The 24,193-nt window shown below is 47.7% G+C and overlaps 1 protein-coding gene across 1 annotated transcript in view; it reads right to left on the reverse strand.

The window, feature by feature from the left end:
- Nucleotides 1-418: 418 nt before the first annotated feature.
- The window catches only part of ACAP3 (ArfGAP with coiled-coil, ankyrin repeat and PH domains 3), a 195,796-nt gene continuing 172,021 nt past the window's right edge, over nucleotides 419-24,193 (reverse strand). Inside the window, exons 22-25 of the mRNA XM_075018189.1 lie at nucleotides 23,727-23,836; nucleotides 21,250-21,360; nucleotides 20,439-20,500; nucleotides 419-3,425 (exon numbers count right to left, since the gene is read on the reverse strand). Of these exons, the coding sequence (XP_074874290.1) occupies nucleotides 3,319-3,425; nucleotides 20,439-20,500; nucleotides 21,250-21,360; nucleotides 23,727-23,836 (390 nt within the window). The 3' untranslated portion in view covers nucleotides 419-3,318. The remainder of the gene's footprint in view (nucleotides 3,426-20,438; nucleotides 20,501-21,249; nucleotides 21,361-23,726; nucleotides 23,837-24,193) is intronic.

The raw sequence follows: 24,193 nt of genomic DNA on the forward strand, positions 1-24,193 counted from the left end.
TCTCCTGGACAGGTACTTTTGGCTGGTATTCTATCTCCTCTTCCACTTGCCATGGAGCCTATGGTGTTTCCTGATAGAGGACAAATACTGCTACTGCTCAGCCAGGAAGATGCTGGAACTGAAACAGTCTTGAAGCCTGGCTCCATGGAAGCCAATGGCAAAACTCCCTTTGACTTCAATAAAGGCTTTGCCTTAATGTGAATCAAACACTCCAGCTACCCAGAAAAGTTGGGAGTTCCACATCTACTTGGAGGAAAATTCATTGGCTACCTGACTTCCAGCCTTAAATGAATGCCTAATACATCTCACGTTACAAACCTTCTCCCACTGAAATGTTCCCTTTGTTTGCCAAAGTGTGGACCAGAAAGCAGGAGGAAAAACACCATGTTTTCCAAACAAAAACATCTCATATTTTACTTTCGCTTCATAGGTACCACTTATACATGAGACTTTTCCATTCCTCATTATTTAAAAAATACATTCTTCTGCCATATGATATATTACATTTCAGCATGTAAACACGGTTTATATACATCATTCTGACAATACACTTCAATATGTCATGGTGCCTATACCTGTATAGTCCACTCATAACCCTTTTTCATAACTATGAAATAATATTACAGATAAAATAAGAAAAGAAAGCCACGCCTTACAGAAAGAGATCTGTTCTCCTAATATTTAGATGCACAATAAACATGAGTTAAAAGTAGGACCCTACCAAAGTCATGACCATGACAAATGCATCACAGACTGTGAAATCTGCTCTCTCCCTGGGAAATCTGTGTGCTTTTACCCTAGGCTATACAGGAAGACCAAGAATTCACATATCGGGGAATTTTGACCTAAAGTGGAGTTACTGGGGTGGGGGGGATAAGCTTATTTTAGGGGGAGCCACCCTTACTTCTGCTCTGCCTTCAGAACTGAGTGGCTTGAGAGTGGTGGCGACCTACCTAGAGTCCAGCTTGGAGGGCACCAGGGTAGAAATAAGGGTGGTAATATTATGCCACACCCTCCTTACTTCTGCATGGCTGCCGGCAACAGCTCTGCCATCAGAGCTGGGCTCCTGACCAGCAGCCACCACTGTCCATCCACCCACCTGTGAAGGCAGCACTGCAAACAGCAGGAGCACAGAAGTAAGACTAGCAGTGCTGCAACACCCCACTCTATGACTCCCTTTGGGTCAGGACCCCTACAATTACAACACCATGTTTAAATAGCGGAAAGCATGAAAATTTATGTCTTTTAAATTCCTAAAACTGTGAAGTTGACCAAAGTGAACCATTAATTTGGTAGGGCCCTAGTTATAAACTCTTCAAGAGGTAAAGGGGCAGGGTCTGTTTGCAGATTGGTATGCATCACTCCCATGGTATAATATAATACATAGCACATTTCACCCAGGAGTATTTAGTGCACTTTACAAAGGAGATATGATAACATAGGGGGCACATGAAGAAGTGACATGACTTGCCATAGGCCACCCAACTGGCCAGTGATACAGCCAGAAACAGAGTCCAGGTGTGTTAAATGCTCATCTGAGTCACTATCCATTGGACCACATGGCCACTAAAAGCCTGAGAAGTGCTGGTCGGGGGGATTCAGCCCCAAGTGAATTTTAGTTTGTGGGTGCGAGGGAAAAAACAGTTGTGCAACAGGTGCTGAGTCTTTCAGAGAATGGTGGAGCTGACTGAATGGATTTCGTTTGCAAAGCTGGTTGAGCGGTGTAAGAGGTCAGTTTCTCTGGCAGTGTGTTGGCCAGGAATGTTCATGTGCCACTTGAAAAGTCGTGGGGTGGGAGGTACAGTCAGGCCCTGCGTGGTGGACTTATTACTCCATACAGGCTGGTACTGAGAAACTAGATCCAAACATTTCCCACCCACACCGTACACAATCAGGTGTTTGATACCAGAGGCACAGCTGACTCTGATACCATGAACCCAACTGTGCTTTCTCCTGTGCTCTGGGTTACACCTGTATAACAAAGAGCAGAATCTGTCTCAACAACACACTGCCTGTGGCATTCACAAATGGTTATCTTCTGCTTTGGGTTTGGTTAGCATTATTTTGGTATCAATGAACACCGCCTCCACACAGAGCTTCACCTCAGTCAGCTGATAATGTTACCCAGCACCTTTGCTAATTGTATTGGTTACTGCCTCTCTGATAGCATGGTTGGAAGATGGAAACGTTCACATTGAGGGCAGCAATTTAAGTTAAACCCTTACGATTTTCATAGAGTCTAACACAAACTGCTCCCTAGGGGGAAGGATTAAGAAGCCACATTGACTTCTACATCTGGCAGGAAGGTGTTTAGAGGATCCTCACACTCAATTCTCCAGGGGGAAGCCCCCAAATCCCACACTTAGAAATACACAAATAATACAGGTGAGGCATGCTAGGTCCCAAAACAGATGCAATCTCAACTGAAAATTGATTGGCACATCTTTAAACTCTTTGCCATTAGGGTATGCCGCAGCCTCAGAGCTGATAGTTCATGTTTCTGAGGGGACTGCCAGATAGTATTGACTCTGGGATGTTTCGACTCTTCCCTTTGATGGGTTATTCTGCATCCTTTGGGTTTCTGTGACCCAAAGGATAACATCTGAGAATGAAAGTATGCAAATGTTAACCACAAATCATCAGGGATATCATCCCTGGACTGTGCTCCTTCGTCATGCAGACTGTCACTTCTTGTCCTCCTGTGTTTGCCCCAGACTGACATAGAATATGAACCATTATGCCACTGCCCTGTGCAAACCGTTTTGCTTGCATCTGTGTCAAAACATCTCTGTTGTCGCCCCATGCCCCTGCTATGTCAGCTTTGATATCCCAGTGGAGCCAGAGCCATCAGCATTGCAGGGATTCGCATAATCTGCAGAAACAGGGCTTCGGTCTCCCTTAGCTACCCCATATTTTTAGTTACTGGATGCACAGCCCCTATCTCTCAGTAATTAATACACCAAAGGTCAAGTCCATGGTCTGAGCATGTGTTCGGCCCGAGGGAGGCCCGGGGAGTGAGGGAGTAAATTGCAAAGAAGCAGGGTTTCTTTTTGTAGTTGGTTTAGCCCTGTTTGTATGCACTGGTTGGTTAGACCCATCACCACGGGTCACAGTTCTGGGACGTGGCTACAAAAGCAGGTACTGGACTATACCCTGTGTGCTCTGTAAGTGTGTGTCTGGCCAGGGAACAGGTTGCTGGGTCTTTCTCCAGTGGATGACCCCAGTGGATCCATTCCACATCCCATTTCTGCTCTCCCAGAGCTCCGGTAGCTCACCACTGACTCTCCCACAGAAGAGCTCAGATGAGCAGCAGAGGGGCTATCGGCAGGAGTGGCTGAAGTGCAGGCTCCGTCGGTTGAGTTTCTCAGGGTTGTTTGATGCCATGTGGGAAAACTCCCGGAAGATGTCGAGGTACGTTGTATCTCCTACGGAAACACAGGGGAAGACACGTTATTGCCAGTGGGGTCCCTGGCAATTCATGGATGCCTTCCAACCATGGAGCAAGTGTTTAACATCTCTGAAGATCCTGCCTTTTTTTACCCCCTCCCAGAAAAGGCACCCAGGACTAGCAGATGCTTCAATGTTTTGGCCTGAGTGACTCGATCAGTGTCACACAGGAACATCACTGATTGGGACACAAATAGAGCCCAATAACTGGGTTCCCTCTAATTTTTAACATCAATGGATGGAATAAATTTTATGTGCACCAAAGCATGTGCAGGTGTGCACCACCCAGAGAAACACATGCTGTCCACTATGGATGGCTGCAGGCACTCTGCTAATCAGCTGGGCAGCATCTGATTCTCTCCTGGGCACCCCCTGCCTCAACACTCAGCCCATACACAGAATACACAGCTGCTTAGGGCACCTGAAAAGTTGGGAGAACATAAGAGCGGCCATAGTGGGTCAGACCAAAGGTCCATCTAGCCCAATATCCTGTCTTCCAACAGTGGCCAACGCCAGATGCCCCGGAGGGAGTGAACAGAACAGGTGATCCTCAAGCGATCCCACTGGATCTTAATGTCCACCCACCTGCCTCTTCCTATCTCTGTACGAGTCTGTGCTTCCTACTGAGAGGATCTAGTTAACTGAGAAGTGACAAAGCCTATCAGAGCTATTAGCAGAACACCAAACCCATGGCAGAGCCATTCAAGTGGGAATGACACCATTTAACAGGCATTTGCCAACCCCCAGTACAAATTGTCAGTTTCTGAGTGTACTTGTGTTAGTTGACAGGACCCGAGTTTAAAATTTGCTATAAAGCTATTTCATTAATATGTTACTGAAGATTATAAAATCACATCTCTAAAAATTCACACACACACCAGCTGTCCATGGGCACCAGTTTAATAGCATTGCTTAGGGACCCGTAAATCCTAAAGACAGTCTGACCCAAAGCCATCATAGCAAAAAAGCAGGCCAGTAGCACTTTAAAGACTAACAAAATAATTTATTAGGTGATGAGCTTTCGTGGGACAGACCCACTTCTTCAGACCAGAGCCAGACCAGAACAGACTCAATATTTAAGGCACAGAGAACCAAAAATAGTAATCAAGGTTGACAAATCAGAAGATTATTATCAAGTGGAGCAAATAAAAGAGCAGAGGGACGGGAGGGCGGGGGGTGAGTCGAAAATTAGATAGAGCAAAGTATGTAAAAGAGCCCCTACAATGAGCTAGAAAATTGCCATCCTAGTTTAAACCACATGTTAATGTGCCAAATTTGAATATAAAAGGGAGTTCAGCAGCCTCTCTTTCCAAACAGCAGTGAAAGTTCCTGGGATTATTGATGGGGTGCAGGCATCCAACAAGGAATTATATAGGAAGATACAGCCAAAAGAGAACCTACTGCTGAAGGTTCTACAAGGCAAGTTACAGCTATTTGGGCATACCTGCAGAATGAGTGACGGAGGAAAATTCAAGACCCTAGCATTTGGCATAATGGACAATTCGAATGGGAGAGGCAGACCCCACAGAGAATGGATAGATGATATAGTAGGTTGGTGCAGAGCTAGTCTACTGAAACTAAGCCACTCTGCACTGGACAGGGAAAGATGGAAGGAAATAGTGAGAGAAGTATCAGACACAAATGGGCAGAAACTTTCACCGCTGTTTGGAAAGAGAGGCTGCTGAACTCTTTTATATTCAAATTCGACACATTAACACATGGTTTGAACTGGGATGGCAATTTTCTAGCTCATTATAGGGGCTCTTTTACACGCTTTGCTTTGGCTAATTCTTGACTCCCCACCACTCCTCTGCTCTCTCATTTGCTCACCTTGATAATTTTCTGATTTGTCAACCTTGATTACTATTTTTGGTCCTCTGTGCCTTAAATATTGAGCCTGTTCTGGTAGGGCTACGATCTGAAGAAGTGGGTCTGTCCCACGAAACCTCACCACCTAACAAATTATTTTGTTAGTCTTTCAAGTGCTACAGGACTGGTTTTTTGTTTTGATAGACTATAGACTAACATGGCTATCTCTCTGTTGCTATCCAAAGCCAGCATGTCCCTCTTACTGTAGGCAAGGTTCAAATGTAAATTCTACACCTTAGACCCACAGAGATAACTAGATGCCTCATCATTGTCACTGTCATCATCACCTTCCTCAACAACCGTGGGCTCAGCGCCCATCAGTGTCTGATGCCTGTCTCACTATTTCCTTCCATCTTTCCCTGTCCAGTGTGGAGGGGCTTAGTTTCTGTAGACGAGCTCCGCACCAACCGACTATATCATCTACCCATTGCCTGTGGGGTCGGCCTCTCCTATTCGAACCATCCATTATGCCGAATACCAGGGTTTTGGTTTTTCCTCTGTCACTCATTCTGCAGATATGCCCGAATAGCTGTACCTTGCCTTGTATAACCTTCAGCAGTAGGTTCTCTTTTGGCTGTATCTTCCTATATAATTCCTTGTTGGATGTCTGCACCCCATTAATAATCCCGGCACTTCCCCTTCAGGTGGTGGGACAGTCTCAGTCTCAGAAGATGCTGTTAGCTAATGTCCAGCTGGTACCACATCAGCATGTGCCCAGAGGGAAGCACACAAGGGCAGGGAAGCCAACCTAGCCCTCTTCTTCTAGCCTGCTTCCTGCAGTGTTGCCGCAGAGATGAGAGCTTTGTGTGACATGTCTGACAGGAAGCCTTCCCTCACAAAGACAGCGAGATGGGAGCACCCAGTGCATCTTCATTGCCTCCCGCTGGCTGCAGGGACAAATGTGGCCAGGGTAGCAGGAAGGGGGCAGAGGATACAGGGTGGCTTGAAAGTGCTCCCTCCCTGTAGGGAAATAATAGTGCCTTAAAATGAGTGTTTCTCCAGCTTGTGTCCTTGCTGCCCTCAGACACTGTCACCAAGCCAGGGAGCTGGGTGCACTCGGGGTGGCTTATCACGAGTGGTGTGCTCCCTACTTGAGTGTATTTATGAACCATATTTGATGCATGGCTCAGTGGGGGCTTCCAGCCACTGGGCTGCATTTAGCAATCGAGCCACACTGCATTTGCCTCCTTGCCAGGCCAGCTCCACAGGATGAGTGATGAGGTCCTTCCTGAGCCCTGAGGTATGCACCACTGTGCATTTGGGAGAGCGCAGACTGTGACACTAGGCGCAGCTGTTTTACGGGGAGGGAGAAGGGGGGAAATGGAGAGCTTGTATTCAGGTAAAGCTCCAACTCAAGGGGACTTTTTCACCTGAGCAGCCACCCCACTTCTTGGCAGGATTTAAAACAACTCCCTAGTGTGAACTATTAACATAAGAACAGCCCTACTGAGTCAAACCCAAGGTCCATCTAGCCCAGTATCCTGTCTTCCGACAGTGGTCAGTGCCAGAGGAATGAACAGAACCGGTAAGCATCAAGTGACCCACTCCCCATCACCCATTCCCAGCCTCTGACAAATAGGGTCTAGGGAACCATCCCTGTGCGTCCTGGCTAACAGACAGGGATTGACCTGACCTCCAGGAATTTAGCTAGCTCTTTTTTGAACCCTGTTGAAGTCCTGATCCTCACAACATCCTCTGGTGAGGAGTTCCACAGTTGACTGTGTTGTATGAAGAAATACTTCTTTCTGTTTGTTTTTAAACCTGCTACCCATTAATTTAATTTGGTGATCCTCTAGTTCCTATGTTGTAGGAACAAGTAAATAACCTTTTTCCTTGCTCACTAACTCCACACCAGTCATGATTTTATAGACCTCTGTCATAACCCCCCTTAGTCTCTTTTTTTGGACGCTGACAAGTCCCAGTCTTTTTAATCTTTCTTCACATGGCGCCCGATCCAACCCCCTCATCATTTTTGTTGCCCTTTTCTGACCCTTTTCCGATGCCAAGATATCTTTTTCGAGATGAGGCCATCACATCTGCAAGCAGCATTCAAGATGTGGGCCTACCATAGAGTTACACAGAGGCAATAAGATATTCTCTGCCTAATTATCTCTTTTTCAATAATTTCTAGCATTCTGTTTGCTTTTTTGACTGCTGCTGCATGTTTGAGTGGAGGTTTTCAGAGAACTATCCACACTGGCTCGAAGGTGTTGAAAAGTAACAGAGAGGGAGCCGTGCTAATCTATACACTATCAAAACAAAAAAGCAGTAAAGTAGCACTTTAGAGACTAACAAAATAATTTATGAGGTGAGCTTTCGTGGGACAGACCCACTTCTTCAGACCATAGCCATGGCCCACGAAAGCTCACCTCAGAAATTATTTTGTTAGTCTTTAAAGTGCTACTTTACTGCTTTTTTTTTTTTGACTCTAAGATGCCTCTCTTGAGTGGCTATAATTAAATTGGTACCCATCATTTTGGTATGGAAGCCTTGAAGAGCCAGGGACCGGGACCTGTCCCCCTCCCAGTCGTGTGAGGAGCACCGGTCTGCTGCACCTTTGTGTGCTCCTAGGTTAGAAGTGTTGCTCTCTGAGAGGTCAATATAACTTAGTCCCTGACTGTGTCTTTCTCCCCTTGATCTTCGGTCCCTGTAGCCAGGGTTCAGGCCTTTTTTTCAACACAAGCTGAATTGCAGAATTGCTGTGGTCTCCCAGAGGTGGCAGGAAATATGAGCATGAGGACATGCATGAGGCCTGAATCCTTATGAATGTGATGTCTCCACTCATTGCTTCTCAAGCGGAGTTTCTTTTGTCAGCGTTATGGACTTAGATCAGGGGCTCTCAGACTTCCTTGCACAGCAACCCCTTTCTGGCAAAGTTACTACATGATCTCGGGAAGGGGCAGAGACCCTGCCTCACCACTGCAGGTGGGAGACCACGGGTTGGACCCTGCTGCCCTGGGGGATAGAAAAGACTGTAGCCTGAGCCCCACTGCCCTGGGTGGGAAGGGCATGCAGGCTTTGGCGTCAGCCCTGGGTCCTAGGAAGTCTAACGGTGACCCATGTTACAATGGGTCCCTTTGGGGTTCCAACCCACCGTTTGAGAACTGCCGATTTAGATAGTAAGCTCTGGGGCTGGCATTATCTTAGGCATCCTTCCAACCCCTAGAACAATGGTGCCCCTGTCATACAAATACAGGTTGCACCTCTGAAATCTGGTGCTCTCTGGCCCTGCAGGACCACAGATGTTGGTGAAGCAGAGAGCCCAGTGGCCAGAGCGGGGCCCAGCAGCAGTGGGTCAGCTGCTGGCAGGGGTGAGGATCAGCAGCACGGCATTGACCAGGCAGCCGCTGCTGGGGCTGAGGAGCCGCCTTTGGCACTGGGAAGCCAGTGGAGGGCTGTGAGCCTGGGCTGTGACAGCCCGGCTGTGGTCAGCGGCAGGGTGCCAGTTGGGACAGGAAGTGCTGAGAGGCCAGCAGCAGGGGAGCACCCGTGGTACAGAAAATTCCCACATTCAGGACTGGTCTGGTCCTGAGGGTGCCGGACTAGGGAGGTCCAACCTGTAATAAAAAGAAGATGGGCATTTGTTTCCAGCCAACATTTTGCTGAGCTTGCACACTCACTGATCCAGTGGGAATGCCTGTATTCTTGTGCTTGGTGCACAACCGGCCACGTGGTCTGCACTAAGGGATAAATCTCCAAACAATCCAGGGGCCGGATCCATAGCTGGTGTAACGCCGCATAGCCCCCTGGAGGTGACTCCAGGGAACTGAATGGGCTGCATTCTCTTTTACCCTCATGTCTCTAGGGCTCCTGTCCTCAGACCCAGCTGCATTCGCCACAGTCCATGTGAGCACCAGTTGTGACTAATACGGCTCCCAGCCTGGTAGCTTGTCATGTATTTCCCACCCCTCTGCTTGAGAAGAGCTGTGCTTTGCACCTGCCCGCTCTCTCTCTGAATGAAAAGTATCACACACACCCTAGAGATTGCAGAAGAGAGGCCCACTTTCCTACAAGAAAAGCCTGCTCTGAGATATGGGAAGATAGCAGGGCAGGCTTTGGACTGGTTGAGCCCTAGGAGCTAAACTGGATAGGAGCAACTTCAGGGGCACCAGAAGATCCGACAACCTCATGGCAGGAGGGATGAGGGACTGTCTCTGTACCCCTGGAAGGGGTGGGGCCTCGGGTGGAAGGGGCAGAGTCAGGACAGCTGGCCCTCAGTGCAGCCTGGACTGCACCACATGCAGTAGCAGCAGTGGCCCAGGAGCCCCAGGCCCTGGGGCAGTTTGCCCTTTTATCCCTCCCATTGGCAGGCTTGAGGGGAATTATAATGCTCACAGACCAATCTATTTGCATTCAGAATATTCATGTCACTCAGAAGGCCCCAGTGCGTCAATATTACAGCCGTGGCTGTGCTAGATAGAGTGTATGGGAATAGATGGATGCAGAAGAGACTTTTGGCCAGATATAATGCTATAGGATCAGGGCTTTACCAGGGAGGGGCTGGGGTGCAGACTATGACACCTTAGGCAGCACTGCATGAGGAACTGATTCCACAAAGGCACAGGTGTCTGTATTCAGGTTTCTCCCCTCTCTCTCTAGCGTTCACACCTATTCTCTGTTGAGTTCAGCAAAGGTCAGCTTTGCAGCAAGCGCCCAAAGACACTGAACACACATATTCAGGCCAGTCAGTGGCTGATGTAGGGAGCCAGTTTTCCAGGTCCGTTCCTGCACACCCTGAGTAGCAGTAGCTCTGCCTCATGCAAGGACCTGTGCAGTGAGATTTGGCATGTTGAGAGGTCCTCCAGTGGGGGGGTGGGTTCTCAGCGGGCACAGAGCCTTTGTAACTGGCTCCTCCACTGCCTGCCCAAGGCCCTTCTGCACTGGCAGAGGGAGGAGATATGGCTGGAGGGCACGATCCTCACGCTATGCCCAGCTGGTATACAGTCCCTGAGAAACCAGAGGCAGCTGGTGTAAGTTAGAGCAGGTCCCAGGCTGCTCTTACCACAGCCAAGGCTCAGAACAGCGCAGGGAATCGTAACTGGCTCACTGAAAATCCCACTTCTTTGCTCAGTGTGAAGATGGGCCAATAATCCCACAGCTCACTGGGATCCCAACATAACCTGAACAAGTGCCCTCCCCCGCCCCGCAAAGCAGCCGTTCACTCACTGAGTGGGCTGAAGAGCATCTGCTCTCCCAACTCACTCCAGGTGAGTGGCACTTGTTGATGGTGCCTATCTGTGCCACTCACATGTGCAACGTTGGGTCAGGTTTTCTTCGGAGGGGCAGCTTGATCTTCCACCATTTACACCTGTGAAAAATGAGCTGCCTGAGCCCCAGGGTAGCTTTTCAAACCCATTTTGCACGGATGTAATGGCAACATGAGCTGTTTGTCTCATCGGAAGCACATGGCCTGCCTACCTGCTAACCCTGGTGCTAACCACGGAGCAGTGACTTCATATTGGCTCCTCCTGTGGCATATTGCTGATAAAGAGAACATCCTGTCACAGGACTGTCCAGAGGTGGGGATGGAGCCTGGGGTAATCCCCCTCCAGTACCCCAGGCCCTGCCCCTTCCCTGCTCAGTCCCCATCCTGACACTTGATCCCCTCCATGATCCGCCTGGGGTAATCCTCCCACCTGCTGTCCATAGGACAGCTGGGCCAGCTGCCCCACCTTGTCCTGTGAACCGGACGATTCTGTTCTGACACTTCTAATGTAGGGGTTGCTGGCAGGGCTTGTACCATGTCTCTGACAGTCACCCAACCTGGATTCATCAGCAGGAGGCATGGAAGTGCCACAGTGCTCTTAAGGGTGCAGGTTTTTACGTCACAGGAGCACATTTCTTCTTGATCCCTGCAAGTGCATCACACAGTGGTGACTGCTAGCATCCTTAGATATACATTCAAACATCCTGCCTCTAAGCTCAGGAGGGCTCTCCCCCCCCGCACCCCTCCGACCCATGCCACCATTCGTTTGTCTATTCCAGCAGCCTGTTTCCAACAGCTACAGAAGGTATGATCAGAAGAAGGTGTGAAACATTCTTAATTCAATTTGATACACTAAGGTAGGAAACTGCACTGTGTGGGCGATCAAACAAGAAGCTCGAAAACTCAGAGGTTTTGTTACTGTTCACGTAAAGACCCACCCGAGTCCCAATAAACATTCTTAATGCCTCCAGTAGTACCTGGATCAATCCTACGAACCCTGATGAAGTCTTATACCTATAGATAGCTCATTCTTTTGAGAATGGGTCAGTTACCTGTTTCAATGATGTCCTGCAGCATCCAGTGCTATAAATTAATTTTATTGTAGGTACCTGTCTGGCCCCCATTGTCATAATAATATCTTAGTCATTATCTCAGTGTCTCACTGCCTTTAATGTATTTAACTTCAGAAAATGCCCACAAGGCAGGCAGGGCTGAGCTGTTATACCCATTGCACAGATGGAGACTGAGGCCCAGAGAGACTATGTGATTTGCCCGAGGTCACCAAATATCTGTGGCAAAGGAAGGATTTGACTGCGGGTCTCCAAGATCCTGAGGTAGTGCCTCTAATTCTGGCTTTGTCATTTTGGAGGGTGTCCTCTAGGTATGAGGACAGCTGAAATAACTGTAATGATCTCAAACTGTGCTGACTGGCCAAGACCATCTCATAAATCCCCAAACCCAGTTTGATTAAAAAAACAGATTTGTTCATCCCCCGGGAAAAGAGCTAATAATTCTTCTTTGTTTCTGCATTTCGCTGCTGCTCTGAGAATGATGGAAACCTTGAGGTGGATGGTGTCTTGGAAAAGGCACCTGCAATTAGATTATTTGATGGGAAGCAAAGGACAACTCCATTTGGACTGAAGTGGCTTTTCAGTGCTCTGTCTGGGAGTGGAAATGTGGGATTTTATCTGTGTTGCAAGGCCTCCTGTTCCAGGACTGAGTATCTACAGGATAAGTTCAATAAGGACTTTTAAAAGACATGGTGGGGGATATTTTGAACTTGCCACCTGTGACTCAGAGTCCCTTTCAAGCTGTTTGAAATCATGATGTTATCACAGGCTAGTGCCACGGATGCCAAAACAGCTACTCAAAAATGCAGAACGTTTACGTGCCATTCTGTTCTGTTTGGCGATGCAGGTCAGCATATGGGTGGCAGTGGAAGAATAACAGGTCAAAAGGGGATAAGATACAGTTAATGCAGAAAACAAGGCAAGAGACCCTACATAAATAAAACAAGCCAAAGCAGGAGGAGGTAAGGAGTTCAACTAAGATTTTTATTAACAGTGTTTCAAGAGACAATAGAGGGTGGGAGGGTGGAGGAAAAAGGTGACACCATGGCAACTGTTTTAAAATTGTACAAAGCTAATGACATAGAGAATATTCAGTTCCATAGTATATACTCAGTACAGATTGTAGAGGCAAAGGGGAAATTTTTTTAAAAAAAGTGTCACAAAGTTGTACTGAAAGCAGGCAAGTTGAAGAAGGTTAATAGGCTATAGCATATTTACAGCAAGTCTACGTCCCCTGTACAGCAGCCCCAGCCGTTAGTGCGTCTAACAAACCACACCTAGCAGCTTCAACCTGGCTGAAAGATCCTCTTCCTTTCTGTACTGTTTTGGTAGGAAGTGACGGAGTCTCGGGCCAGCCAAGAAGCCAGCTGGGCTGTGCTCCCCTATGGCTCAGAGGCCCACACTCAGGGCTGCCAGCCGTGTTGCCTGTCAGTTAAGTGCTTGGAAAGCAGCCCAAGTGAGCCAGGTGCTGCCCAGATGTCAGGAGTACCCACAGCTGGCAGCGCGTTTCTATTGGTGGTATACATATGCATGTGCTTGGGTACACCTAACAAAATTTATTCCATCCCCGGTTGGAAAAAATTAGGGGAGCACTGGCTGCCAGCTAACCTAACCTTGTACTCATCCAAGCTGATCCCTCTGTGATTTATCCTTCCTCAGCTCCAGGGGCTGACACAGAGGGATCACAGTACTGATGCACCTTAACTTTCACGTGCTGGTGGAGGGACTGACGGGTGGAAGCTGACCTGAGAAATGGGGACTGGCGCAGCAGAAGGCGGCAGGCTGGGTCTTTCGAAGCTGCACGTTGGCAAAGCCCAGGGTCGTACAAATGAAACAGTTCCCTCGCTCTTGGGGAGGTGCTAAGACCTGAGATACATCTAGAGAGCCCCGACTTCCTGGCCCAAATGAGCCCTTCTCATCCGCCTTACTCCTGCCCTAGAAGCCAACAGAGTCTTTTAGTGCCCTACAAACTGACATGCATGACTCTGCTACATTTAAAAGCTGAAGGACTCTCTCCCGCCTCACTTTTTTTTAACCTCCCTTCCTATCTGACTGCCTGACAGGCCCATCTTCCCACTGACTCCTTGTCTTTCAGCTTGAGAACATTATCACTGGTGAAACAGCACCTGCCGACTTCAGGGCGTTGACTGTTACACATCACATTCCTAAGGAAACAGCACTTGGTATTTTGGTATCATTAATAATTTTTTTCTCTTGTTCTTTCAAACTCCCATTCCCTCACTCCCTCCCCACCCAGTGCCCATCCCCTCTCGCCCCTTCATTATCAAATCATTCTGTGCACACACCCAAGTTTGTCCTCAGCGGATCAGTTGTTGGATATAACCATTAGTCTGTTTGCGGTATTTTTGCCTTTGGATGAAAGCAGCGAGGCCCCAGGGTTTAACAGACATGACTGCAGCAGAATGGAAGGAGACAGCAACAGCTGTGTCAGTCTGAGGCTACCGAAGGCTTCTTGAGGCATATCTTTAGGAGTTTCATCTTGTGTAAAGAACGCTTAAATTCGCCAGTCTGAGACATTGCAAATGTCATAGAATTTCAAGCCTGTCTAAAGCTCAGTCTGTCAAATCTCGTGCTTTACAAGCAACAGTATTGTTCCCCTGGGCAGACTTATTGGAAAGAATGGCAAGGCATGCAGACACAGATGATCATAATAAAATTACCTAATGTGTGTGGGGGGCAATAATCCCAGTCTGCAAGTTTTTAGTAACCATCCAATCTAGAATTGGAGATGTGCTTCAGATGCACAATTCAGATCCTTCCGTTCAGGTAGAGGTTGAACCTCTCTAGTCCAGCAACATCTGTGGTCTAGCATGATTTTAGTGAGCTGGATGTCCACTTATGATGGGTATGGCCAAGTATCCAGCAGTCCCATAAAGTTTGTTTACAGCCACCAGTCCTGGCTCTCCACGTTCTGTGCTGTTATTTAGCTGTAATTTATCCCAAATGTCTTCTAAGAGCCCAGTAAGCAGTGGAAGTGTTGGTTATATGATAGAAAATATTGGCCTCCTGTCGGCTGGCAAATTCTCTGGTTCGGCACCAGTCAGGTCCTGAGGGTGCCGGACTAGAGAGGTTCAACCTGTATTTGGATCCAGGATTTTGGTTTGGCCGATAATACAATTGGAAGAAATTTTCAAAGCTTGGCCCAGATCTCAAATACCCGCAAAACAGGAGAGGTGGTGGAATCTCCATCCCTAGAGCTTTTTAAGTCCTGGCTTGACAAAGTCCCATCTGAGATGACTTAGTTGGGACTGATCCTGCTTGAAGCAGGGGGCTGGACTCGATGACCTCCTGAGGTCCCTTCCAGCCCTATGATTCTGTGATTCTATTATGAGGCTCTTCAGTATGGGGGCCATCTTTTGGGCCCATCTGTGCTGAGGTAATACCCTGGGCATTGCTTTCTAGACAAAGGCAAATCTGTTCACGTTAATCACAATTGCAACCAAGTTACTGTCATGTGTGCAATGTACAAACTCATTGAAAAGAAGAGAGAGAAAGGAAGAATGACAGAAATTTTGGCATTAGCAATTTCAAACAGGATTGTACAACACTCTAAGAAATGCATCCATATTTAAAGAGAAAAGAAAACCCACTGACTTTATGTATAGATTTCTCTGTAGCCTTACTGGCCCTTTGCATTGCTGAAAACAAACTTTATGTACAATTTTCCCAATAACCCCTCCCAGTAATAAGCCCTAAAACATGCGCGCGCACATTCTCATTCAAAAAATAAAGTAAACATAAAAAACATTGACAAATGCCTCTTAGGCATATTTTTTCCAGGAGGAAAAACAAAACAAAACTAGTTTTAGAAACTTCAGGATTTGTTAAAAGTTTTACCATATCTCAAGCTGTGAAGTATTGGATGCCTTGAAATCTATGTTACAAGAAAAAAAAAAAGAGGAAAAAAATAAAGGAAAGTGGGGAGAGGGAAGAAAAAGTCAAGTTTAAAAAAATATACCCTAGCAACATTACAAAAAAAGTCCTGACATTAAATACAGCCAAACTGTATTGAATGAAAATTGCACTAGTCCTCTGGGCATCTCAATAATAAATTAAATACTTAACAAGTTCACCGATTAAAAAAGACAGCACAAAATCCATAACAAAAGAACATAAAAAACCCAATACTGTAAGTAGGAAAAGTGCACAAAGTTGCTTTACACATCAACTCTAAATAAAGTACCAATACATTTTAAATAGATAAATTGTCTTGCCAGACATACTGCTTTTAGTGTCAGTATTTACATATTCTTCAACCATGTTTACTAGGGCAGTGAGTGATTCCAAGCTTGTATGTGCCAAACTGTACATGGTTGTTTTGTGTTGTCATGAGTCACTATTGCCGAGTGTAAAATAAAATGGCCTGAAGTGAAAGCCAAGCCATCAGTTCTCACTGGTTTAGAGAAAGGCTCAGTCACATTTCTAACTCCTCTTAAGAGTCAGAAAATGGATTGGAGCAGATTGAAAGACAGCATGAGAATAACGTTTCCAGCAACCACTGTGCTGGGATTCAGTAATGCAGAGTAAGAGCAGGATGTTTAATGATCAACAACTGTTTTTTTTCCCCCTTTTCCAAGAGTCCGGAGTTTCCTAACATTTTCTTGTCTTAATACAATATTTTTTTAAAGGCTTGAAGGAAACCATCTCCAGGCTGGCAAATGTCTAAATTTGTGCAGGTTATCTTTTCTATATAAAATGGGACGGGAGGAGATAATCAACAAGTCTTAATGACAGAAGAACCTCCTAGTTCCTAAGACAAGATATGCAGCAGACTTTCAGCTGCACATTGGCTGGATCCTGGACAGCCCAGAGCACTCTGGCTGCATCCACACTAGCAAGTTCTTTCAAAAGATTTTTCGAAGCAGGGGGCTCTTTTGAAAGAGCCTGTGGAGTGTCTACACACAAAAAGCATTCTTTCGAAAGTAAATCGAAAGAATGGAGGGCTCCTTCCAAAATTGCTCTTCCTTTCCCTTTTCAGGAAGAGCGCCCCCTTTTGAAAGCTTCTTTCAAAAGAAAACGTGCAGCTGCTCTGCGAGGCCCTTCTTTCGAAAGAACGGTCTTCATTTTTAATCCCTGGCCCGTTCTTTCGAAAGAGCAGGGGACTGCGTGGACGCTCTCTTCCGAAAGAGCAGATCACTCTTTTGAGCCGCGTTTTTGTGTGTCGACGAACTCCTTCAAAAGAGGCTCTTTTGGAAGAGATCTTCCGGAAGGGCTTCTTTTGAAAGATCTCTGTAGAGTAGACGTGTCTTCTGAGTCCAGTCCGGCAAAGTAGAGAGGTACAGGCTGAAGTCTAATTAGGGTGTATTCTGGTAGGCATTAAACACGGGATTAACTGCATTGCTGGGCTCAGCATGTTCAGCGCTATTTACAGTTTCCCTGTAAATTGAGGAAGGCAAGGCAGTTTTGCTGGTGGATAACTTTTACATAGCTCTGCACAGATGGTGACACTGTCTCACTGAAAATTTCACACTAAGGAGTCGAGTCCAGGGTTTTGCTCAACACTTACTGATCCGACTCACACTGACGCCAACAGCAAAATTCCCATTGACCTCACTGGGAGCAGACTCAGGCTGCAACTTCATGGGACACGTCAAAGGAAACTGTGATACACTAGAAGGGGCCGGTCAGTTTGGAGGAGGAGCTATGTAAAAGTGATCTGGACTGTGAGGATGCAATGGAATCCAGTGCATATAAATGCAAAGTTACAAAGTCCAGCACCGTGAGAGCCGATGGTATCTACTCTTGACAGCCCAGTGCTTAAATCTATGAAGCTGAAGTGGAGAAGTGCTAGATCAAACCTGATCGCTTTCAGCACCATGCTCACGAGCAAGCCAGTACCTTAATGGAGGGGTTTGCAAGTGCAAATCAAAGGGAAAAATTCCAACAGCTGCAGGAGGCCACTTCTGCAATCCCATGTGCCCCTGGAGCTAGTTTAGACGCGTGTCTATCTGGAGCGACCCGCACAGATTTCAGATGAAATGACTCCAGATTTACAGGAAGGTCAGAAGCCAGGCACCAGGACGCTGTTTCCTGAATTACAGGGACTAAAGGTCAGTGCCCCTGCTCCATACTACAAAGCAACACTGGCTCATTTTGTTACAAAGTGCACAGCACTGCCTGGTTTACTCAGGAAGGCAATGGGCCTTTTGCCTGAGAAAGGCCTGAGTTAAAACTGCAGGATTTAGCCTTTCGTAAGCACCCTCAAGCCTCAGCAGGTGCTCAGAGAAGGGTGCAGAGGGAGAAGTGCCTTCATATCGATTGCATAACAGTGTCACAAAGGGTGCTGTGGGATTAAAGGGGCTAGTGCAGGCCGTAGGAGGCTGAGTGTGGGCCCCACCATGGCTGTGTCTACACTTGCATTGCTCTTTCAAAAGAGGCATGCAAATGAGGGAAACAAAAATGCAAATGAGATGCAGATTTGCATATCTGGCACCTCATTTGCATATTCTTTTTTTGAAATAGCTTCTTTTGAAAGAAGAAAAGCAGTGTAGACACTGCTCTTTAGAAAGTAAAACCCATCTTTGACGGAATCCTTCTTCTTTGAAAGCATCTCCCTTTTTTATGGGAAGAAGGATTCCGTCAAAGATGGGGTTTACCTTGGAAAGAGCAGAGTCTATGCTGCTTTTCTTCTTTCAAAAGAAGCTATTTTAAAATAAGAATATGCAAATGAGGTGCTAGATATGCAAATATGTACCCATTTGCATTTTCTCATTTGCATACCTCTTTTGAAAGAGGAATGCACGTGTACACACAGCCTATGTGCACAGGGCAGGAAGACAGCAGGACTATGTAAGTGCTGAAGACTTAAGCCAGCCTTGGTCATGGTGTGTTAGGTAAAGAGCATAAGTGTGATCTCAGTGCTCTACAGGAGGACATTCAGCTGGAGAAGAGGCAGCGAAGGGTTGGAGAAAATAGGTTTTTATACTGGGGATGGGATCGGGAAGCCATCTGGATTCTGCTCAAGTGGTAATCTGGAACAACTCCAGCAAACTCAGCAGGGTTATTCCAGATTTACATCACATGGGCATAACTGAGATGGGATCTTGGTGTTCCAGGCGTGGCCATCCCACAGTTTCAAAGGAAACAGACAGGAGAGAAGCCCTGAGAGAAAACAGGAACCGGGTGGCACACCTTCAGGATGTGCTCTGCCCCAGTGATGTCAATGGCAAGGCTCTCCTTGACTTCCAAAGGAGCAGGATCCGGCACTTTAGTTGAGAATGTGCATTAAAGGAATTGGGGGTGAGGGGTTTCTTTGCTGTTCTAGGCATGGCACAGATTTCAGTGGTGCCTGATTGCTTGCGCTGCACGTGAGGGCAGAAATATGGCCACAGAGAGCAACTAGCATATGGCATAAGTAACCAGGGCAGTAAGAGGTACACAGAGCAGGGATTTTATTGAAGGGTTTGGACAAGTATCCTGAATGTCTCCTGTTAGGCACCCAAAGCCCCCAGATTCCACTGACGTGAATGAAGCGTGGGGTGCTCATCACTCAGTGGGCCGGAGTTTTAAAGGAGCACAGTGGGAAAGTACAGTCCCAGGCTGGGCTTCCAATTTGATACATGGTCTCCAAGCCCTCTGAAGTCACGTCAGGACGGTAGCTATATCTCTGCCGAGACACTGGGAGCGCATCAGAAACATGCCCCATACCATCCAAAGTGGTTCTGAGTAAAAATAGGTCCCCGCTCCATCAAAAAAAAAAAAAAGAAACCCACTAAATAATCCTGCCCATAAAGGGACAGGGAGCAATCCAGATTACCTGGACCTGCTGTGGAAAAGCCCTGCTCGCATGCATCAGCATGAGGGACAACAGCATTTAGGAACATGCATGCAAATAGAAATCCCCTTCCCAGAAAGGGGCCAAGTAGGAAATCCGAGCAGGCAAAAAAACTAGCTGTTTGAGTTAGCCGCACAAGCGGTAGGCATCTGATTTTCGTCATCTTCCCTGGCACAAGGCCCGTCGCCGGCGACAAGCCTCTCCTGGCCGTGAAAAAATTACCCTGCCAGCATCAGTGATGTTAAGCACGTTGCACCCTAGTCCAGGAAGCAGCTGAGCAATGGCTATGACAAGTGAGCTGCTGTTGGTTTAAAAAAGGGAGCTTTGCTGGTTTAACCCTGAGAGCATGTAAGGTGGGTGGCTGTGTCTCTCCTTCCTACCCAGGCCTGCCTGCCGTTTGCAGCAGAGGATGTTTACCAGCAGCTTGCCTCCTCCAGCCTCCCCACATTAGTATTTTAAACCCCCAAATGTTGCCGTCGCCCCAGTTGTTAATGAGCACTTCCAGTTGCCGAGCACCCTTGATAAGAGAGGGTCCCAGCTACGGGAGGCTAACCAAACCAGTGCTGTTCGTACAATCATTCGGTGTACGGCCAACCTATAACCCTACAAATACACAACCAGTTCCACACGTATCGTCCAGCTGTATCCTTGGTGATTTTCTTCTGCCGAGAAAGGGTTTTCTTTTTTACACTACACTGGTGCGCTCCCTGCTTACTCAAACCCATGAGCCCATGGTCTGTAGTAAGCCCTGAATTGCCTCCTGTGTGAAATTGACTGTCTCTAGTCAAGCATGACAATTACACACAAATACCAAAGGTCCCTCTCCTTCCTCTGTGGCTCTAGACCTATGTGCCATAGGCATCAGAAATCAGGCCAGTCTACTAGAAACACCAATATACACCAGAGAGCATCCTTGAATTCAGCTGGCTCAAGACAGCAAAGGAGAGGCAGGTAGGGAGTTGTCACTAACACTCATCTATGTTAAGGCTGATGAACTCCTGTATACACTTCCTGTACTGGAGCTCAGTGGGGCTGTTGCTGGGATATTGACCTGGTTGTCCGAAGGGGCCCTCAGCTTCCCGCATTTCCTCGTTCATTCGAGCCAGACGCAGCCTGGAGGGAGAAAGAGAAACAAGAGAAAAGAAGTTTTACTATCCTGTCCTAAGGAGGCTGGAGCTTTTTCTCAAAGCTGGGCTGAAATCCAGCTGCAATATCTACGTAGGCAGATCTGGGGGAGGTCTGACCAGGCAAGGTCCCAGGCTGCAGGGCCTGAGACAAGGCCTCAGGGCACTAGGGTTGTAGGGAGGCAGCCAAGGCAGCAGAAGACAGCGGTGTGGGTGTGAGGGACGAGTTCTGCAACACCCACAAGTTTTAGGCATCCCAGCCACATGCCCCTGCTGCTCAGGTTCCTGGCTGCCAGCCTTGAGACTTGCTGCCCTGTGCCCCATCCCACTGAGGTCTGGAGACTTCGCGTCCAGCTCCAGGTACTGCTCAGCTGCTGGCCTCAGTGCTCGGCTGCATGCAGGATCCTGGCTGCTGGCCCCAGCTCTAGACGGCATTGAGGGGTATGGACTAGGCTCTCCTAATTTTTTTTCATCCACATGTGGAATAAATGTTATGTGCACCAAGGCATGTTCAGGTGTGTACCACCCACAGAAACACACGCCACCGGCTGTGGGTGACTCTGCTAATCAGCCAGCAGCACCTGAATCTCTCTTGAGTGGCCACCCAAACACTCAACTTACAGGGAACACTGTTGTGGGCAGAGGGCGTGGGGGGGCAGGGAGGGGTGCAGCTCAGCACCCCTGCTCCAGAAACTGTTCCCACGCCACTGAATATCCCTGGGGGTAGGCAGCACTTACAGGGTGACTATGTCTGCATTGGCTGCCTGGACTGCAATGCTGAGAGGGTCCTGGCCATCCTCGTCCACCGCATGCTGGTTGGCTCCTCGCTTCAGGAACAAGCAGACCTGGCTGTGAATGGGAAATGAAAGCCATCAGAGATGAAAGGCAGGTTCCCAGGCCAAGGTCTGCACTGCAACCACGGCTGTGAGTCTCACGGGCTAGTCCCTCTCCCTCTCAGCGCCTGGGGCAAAGGGTGCCAGAGCAGAGGCCCCTGTGGGTCTGCCCCAGGGACAGTGAGCAAATGGAGGACCCAAATGCCACTGCCCCACTCAGATGGCTCTAGTGCTTCATGACATTAGCTCGCATGGAGCACGACTGGTATGGTGCACAAGTCCTGCGCCGGACCTCAGTGCCGGGATGAATTTCACCCCAAAGGGATCTGCAGCCGCAGAAGCAGGGATGATCACGCCCTTTTGCCTAACTACAAACCCACCTAAACACTGGTGCGACCACACGTTCAACTCAAACGTTAACATTATTGGACACTGGTGAGGCTACCCCTGGAATACTGTGTCCAGTTTTGGTGCCCCATTACAAAAAGGACATGGAAGTATTGAAGAGAGTCCATTGGAGGGCAATAAAAATGATCTGGGGGCTGCAGCATGGCCTATGAGGAGAGGTGAAGGGATTGAGGCTTATTTAGTCTACAGAAGAGTGAGGGGTGATTTGATAGCAGCCTTCAAGTATCTGAAGGGGGATTACAAAGAGAGTAGAGAGAGGGATGTTTTCAGTGGTAACAGATGGCAGAACAAAGAGCAATGTCTCATGTTGCAGTGGGAGATGTCTTGGATGGACATTAGGAAAAACTGTTTCACCAGGAGGGTGGTGAAGCACTGGAATGCGTTACCTAGACAGGTGGTGGAATCTCCACCCTCAGAGGTTTTAAGTCCCAGCCTGAAGTAGCCCTGGCTGGGATGAGTTTGTTGGGATTGGTCCTGCTTCAAGAAGGGGATTGGACTTGGTGACCTCCTGAGGTCTCTTCCAACCCTATGATTTTATGATTCTCAGATCTGAGGGTCCATCCAGACTAAGCGCACCACACTTTTGAGGTCAGGGCCAATGGTGGTGGTCGGGGGCATTTAGCCTTGGCCTCAAGCTCAAAGGGGGCCTCAGATTTAGACATGTTCATTTTTTCGCATTTCGCAACTTTTGTAAAAGAATCGCTGTCGGCTCAAAATGTGACACACTCTCAGCTTAGAGCTGCAAATTGAAGCAGCTAAGAGATTGGTGACCTCCTAAGAGATGTGATTTGGGAAAAGACATAATCTTTTAATTAACTGATACAGGTTTTCTCATATTAACACGTTAAAATGTTCAAAAATATTAATAAGCATATATCGGTTCCAATGACAGAAGATTAGATCATGATGAACACATCATCAGCTGATTATATAAATAAACAGCTGTTATTAGCTGGTGTTGGATTGTGTGTGTGTTGAAAGGAAGAGAATAGTTGCCTTTTAGTGTCTTTGTTATAGCAAGAACAACAAGAAGTCCTGTGGCACCTTATAGACTAACAGATATTTTGGAGCATAGGCTTTCGTGGGCAAAGACCCGCTTCGTCAATGCATGAGTAGGGTGGGGGTGGGGGTTCAGAGGGGTATTTAAAGAGTGGGGTCCCAGTAAGGGAGGCCCAGAGCTGAGAAGGTCTACTCAGTCAGGGTGGAAATGGCCTATTATCAGTAGTATACATCAAGAGAGGAGAAAAAACAAGTCAGATCAGTCAGGGGGGATGTGGCCCACTGTCAGATTCTAATGTGGAGGTGCGAGCTTCCAGCGCAGAGGAACTGCGTTTGTTGTTTTTGTTGTTCGCGAAGATACACACTAACATGGCTGCCTCTCTGATATCTGTTACAGTGAGGGGGCTCAAAATCTGGAAGTGGCGTGGGCCCCTCTGGACCTCTGAGAGGATCTTCTCAGGGGAGCTGGGAAATGGCAGCAGGTAAAGTGGAAGGGAACAAATCAAGCCCCAGAGTGAAAAATGGAGCAGAGACTAGTGAGAAGTTGGAACAGGGACTGTCTCTGTGTTCGTACAGCACCTAGCACCCATGAGATCCATGACTGGGGCTCCTACACAAACAACAATACTACTAAGTGCAGAAAGCAGCTGTGAACCAGAGCAGAAAGCGGAGAAATGGTCTAATAAAAATAAATCTAGGCCAGGCCCAGCTCTCTTTTCATTTATTCTGCTGTAAATCAGAAAAAAATCCACTGAAGTCTGTGGAGTCAAACCCATAGCCTATGGGGCTCCATTTTTGCTAACCTCTTGATATAGGAGGAAATTGGGCTCTTCTAACTCTAACACACCCAAGAGGTTGCTGTTTGTTAGCCAGAGAAATGTTGGCCAAAACCCACCCCCAGCAGCCCGAAGGGTCTTCACGCTGCCCTGCCCCATGTGCTCTGGGATGTGTTTCGACAGTGAGGAGGAGCCTTACCCAGTGTGCCCCAGGTACGTGGCATGGTGCAGAGGAGCTCGGCCCCGGATATCTCTTTGGTTAACGTCTGCGCCATTCTGGAGTAAGAATTCGCAGGCTATCAAGGAGCCCTGTTGAGAAGAGGGAGAGACGTTTTGTCGGGACCCATTGCGCGGCTGGATTGCAGATAAAAGCCAAGGCTGCTCCAGACAAGAGTCAGGTGGATGAGACTCGTGCCCTGCAGCTGGCCCAGCAATATTGGGCAGATCAAGAAAGGGAACCCCCAAAATAATCCATTACAGCCTCAGAGAGAGAGAGAGGCGAGATAAATAGCCCCAGAGCAGCTTCAGCAGGGTCTCCCTCCTTGGCTAGTCAGGCTCAACTCTGAATCCTCATCTGGTCCCTTCCCCAAGCAGGGAAGGATTCATTTCTAAGGGGGAGTTTCTAATGAGAAGCAGCCAGCACTTCGGCTGCTACCAGGCAGTGGT

This window comes from Carettochelys insculpta, chromosome 23 (genome assembly GCF_033958435.1).
Source record: "Carettochelys insculpta isolate YL-2023 chromosome 23, ASM3395843v1, whole genome shotgun sequence".
Lineage (NCBI taxonomy): Eukaryota > Metazoa > Chordata > Testudines > Carettochelyidae > Carettochelys > Carettochelys insculpta.